Source organism: Etheostoma spectabile, chromosome 22, assembly GCF_008692095.1.
Source record: "Etheostoma spectabile isolate EspeVRDwgs_2016 chromosome 22, UIUC_Espe_1.0, whole genome shotgun sequence".
In the NCBI taxonomy this organism is placed as follows: domain Eukaryota; kingdom Metazoa; phylum Chordata; class Actinopteri; order Perciformes; family Percidae; genus Etheostoma; species Etheostoma spectabile.
The window spans coordinates 11,644,332-11,647,211 of record NC_045754.1 but is presented as its reverse complement, the minus strand read 5'-3'; the positions used below and the strand labels follow the sequence as shown (position 1 = coordinate 11,647,211).

Here is a 2,880-nt window from a genome sequence, read left to right as displayed (position 1 = left end):
GCGTGGTTCATCCTAAATTTAAAACAAACCAACCACACACGTTGTGTTTTTTTTTTTTTAAACTTATCAAACCAGTGGAAAGAAAGCACACAAGTATTTTCCTAAGAATGTGGAACTATTAATTTAAGGATGCAAATTATGGACATTTAATTCATATTCAATCTTAAATTTCATAACACTGCAACACTACACCATCAAAACATGTTCTTCTAGACTTACCATCAAAGCTGCCGTGTTCTGTACAATACTGAAGCAGTTTGCCATAGGTCTCCATTGACGGACGAAAAACGAACACACCAGAGTTGAAGCAGTCAGGCCAGCCAGGGTCGGGAGCAGCTGATAATTCTTCTCTATCAAACAGCTCATCTATATTTGAAAGCACCTACGATGCAGATAAACAAATATAAAACAGTTATAGTACAACATGTTGAATTTTTTTTCCTGGTCAAGTAAAACACTTTGTCTTACAAGTGTGTCTGCATCCATGAAAACACATTTGGAGTAATGTGTGAGAGTCCAGCAGTGGAGTTTGGTGAAGGTGACACCCAGGTCAGGCCTCTTCATCATGGCCAAGTGCGCTGCGTCACCGCTGTCCAGCACATCCACCATCCTCACATCATCATAGATTTTCTTCAGCGCCGACCTAATGAATCACCATCAACAATCCAGGTGGAAAACAAGGTTTGACAAGAATGCCAACAGCTGTGATAAAGAAATGTTGCGCCACGGCTTGGAGGCAAGGTTATCTTACTGGCAAGGATCTGACATTTGTGGACCAATGAGTGCCACCAGCTTCCTGGATGTATTATGGTTGCGGAGAGACTTGCCCAAAACCATGGCTCCGCGAGCATAGCTGTCATTGGTAGCCAACGTCACAAAAGCCTGGTCTGAAGGGGAAAAGCAATTAGACAGACATTGCATTACACCCAAGGTCAACGCTTTGAGCTTCACTTGAGTTAAAGCACAATGTGGATACATAGTGTGTTTAACATATAGCAATCATTATAGGTGTTTGACACAAAACATTAAGTTTCACATTGATGCTTTAGTTTTCTCCCTGCGATTTAACTACATTGGGACTGCCCTGCAAATTTCTTGTCATTAAGGTCACATCTTTCATGTTTGGCCAGCAGAAATCTATGGCATACACTAAACAAAAAAAGTGTAACTGCAATAGCTTAAAAAAAAGAAAGAAAAGAAAAACAACATTAACATTTGGTAACTTGGTGTTCCAATCAATAAGTTTAAGGACAACAAGCACCATTGCCTCACACTACTCACTTGTTTTAAGAAAAATACAACTTTAGTGCCCCAGTACCAGATTAAAAGGTCTCATTATGGGGATTTTTATTTGCAGTGTGGTGCCTACTCTGTACCACCACCACGGCCGGCAGGGAGGAAAATTTGTCAGCTACCTGCCAAGCCAGGTCTGAGAACAATGCTCAACTGTGAGAGGACATAAATTGCGATGAAGTCAGCATTGCTGCTGGGAGGTTGTGTGACTGCAGCATGTAGGCCAATATGAATTGGACATCAACCTCTTGGTACTCTGCTACAAGGAACAAATGCAATGTTAAGGATCAGTCAGAGTGCAGTTTCTCCCATAAGAGCTGCCAGGAAAAGTTGCTGTTTCACTGGCTGTACACCACGCCACCCTCTCTCACACCCACTTTTCAATTGGTACAATAAGCGCTGTAGTATTTATCCATGTGGCCTAGCTTGAAATACATTATAAATAAAGTTTAACTACAACCTAGGCTTAGTGAATTTACAGTATAGGCTGCACACACCCACTTACATTTTCCTCAGTGCGACTGGACTGACACACACTATATTTAACACCATTGGGAGTTGGGTAATGGCATACAGTAGCACAGGGTTTCTAAAGCTACGGTCCGTGGACCTAAAAGGGGTTCACTTTGCAAAATTTTATTTTGCCATGTCATTCATTAGATGAGGGTAATCATTATCTTAATCACAATTTTCGGATGGAACAGATGATTTATATGACACTGGTCTCATACAACAGTTTTTACTCAAAATGACGACTGGACCAGGCAGTAGCCTAATACAAGATACAAGTGACACTGATTTATGGCTGTCATATATGTAAGCATGTTTCAGATATAGTCGACATCTAACGCGTTCTTTGAAATAAACTGGTCACTTAACAGACAGCGAAACACAGATGGATACACATTGTAGGCTACTTTTTTGCCTAGCTACATATTCGGCTTTGAAAACTCTGCCCACTTCGGGGGGGGGCAGCTGCCGTACAAACATTATACCCAAACAACAGACAAACAACTTTACCGACGGTCATTTTCACAATACACACTATTATTAGATCCTGCCAAGTCCGCGGGACTTTTAAACTTCCCTGAAAACACGTTTTTAGCTTGAAGGAACAGCCCCAACCTGAAAACGGCAAGGCAATATCGCTGTTTAAAATGATGAAATGCTACGTACCAGCCATGCCTGAAGAAGTCTAAGCTACTTTGTAGCCTGGACTCGAACACACTGCAGCCTTGCGTGGAGAAAAAGGACTGACTAACTCTACAGAGGTGGATTTATACCAGTATGACAGCAGCCAGTTAGCGTCATGTGACGTTCTCCACACACCCACCTGCTCCCAACATGAGGCCCCACGCCCCCCGTCAGGTCAGGGAGTTCGACTATGCACAGATTTACAAAGTAAATGAAGAGATAAACCTATCATTTAATAATTTTTAACAGAGTTTTTGTAGACTACTCGTTTCGTTAAGTTTGTTTACAATTGGTCTCATAGCGGGGAAAAAAGTTAAAACTAACCTTGACTCAGACATTATTTCGCATCCCCAGGACATCGTTCTGCAGCCTTGACCTTTCAAACAACCGCCA

At 41.8% G+C, this 2,880-nt stretch overlaps 1 protein-coding gene across 2 annotated transcripts in view; it reads right to left on the bottom strand.

The window, feature by feature from the left end:
* The window catches only part of gyg1b (glycogenin 1b), a 10,761-nt gene extending 8,120 nt beyond the window's left edge, over positions 1–2,641 (bottom strand). The window contains exons 1-4 of one of the 2 annotated variants that reach the window (XM_032503552.1): positions 2,470–2,641; positions 752–887; positions 469–643; positions 220–382 (exon numbers count right to left, since the gene is read on the bottom strand). In XM_032503552.1, coding sequence (XP_032359443.1) covers positions 220–382; positions 469–643; positions 752–887; positions 2,470–2,476 — 481 coding nt within the window. In that variant the 5' untranslated portion in view covers positions 2,477–2,641. The remainder of the gene's footprint in view (positions 1–219; positions 383–468; positions 644–751; positions 888–2,469) is intronic. The other variant, XM_032503553.1, reaches the window with a different exon arrangement.
* Between the last annotated feature and the right edge of the window lie 239 nt (positions 2,642–2,880).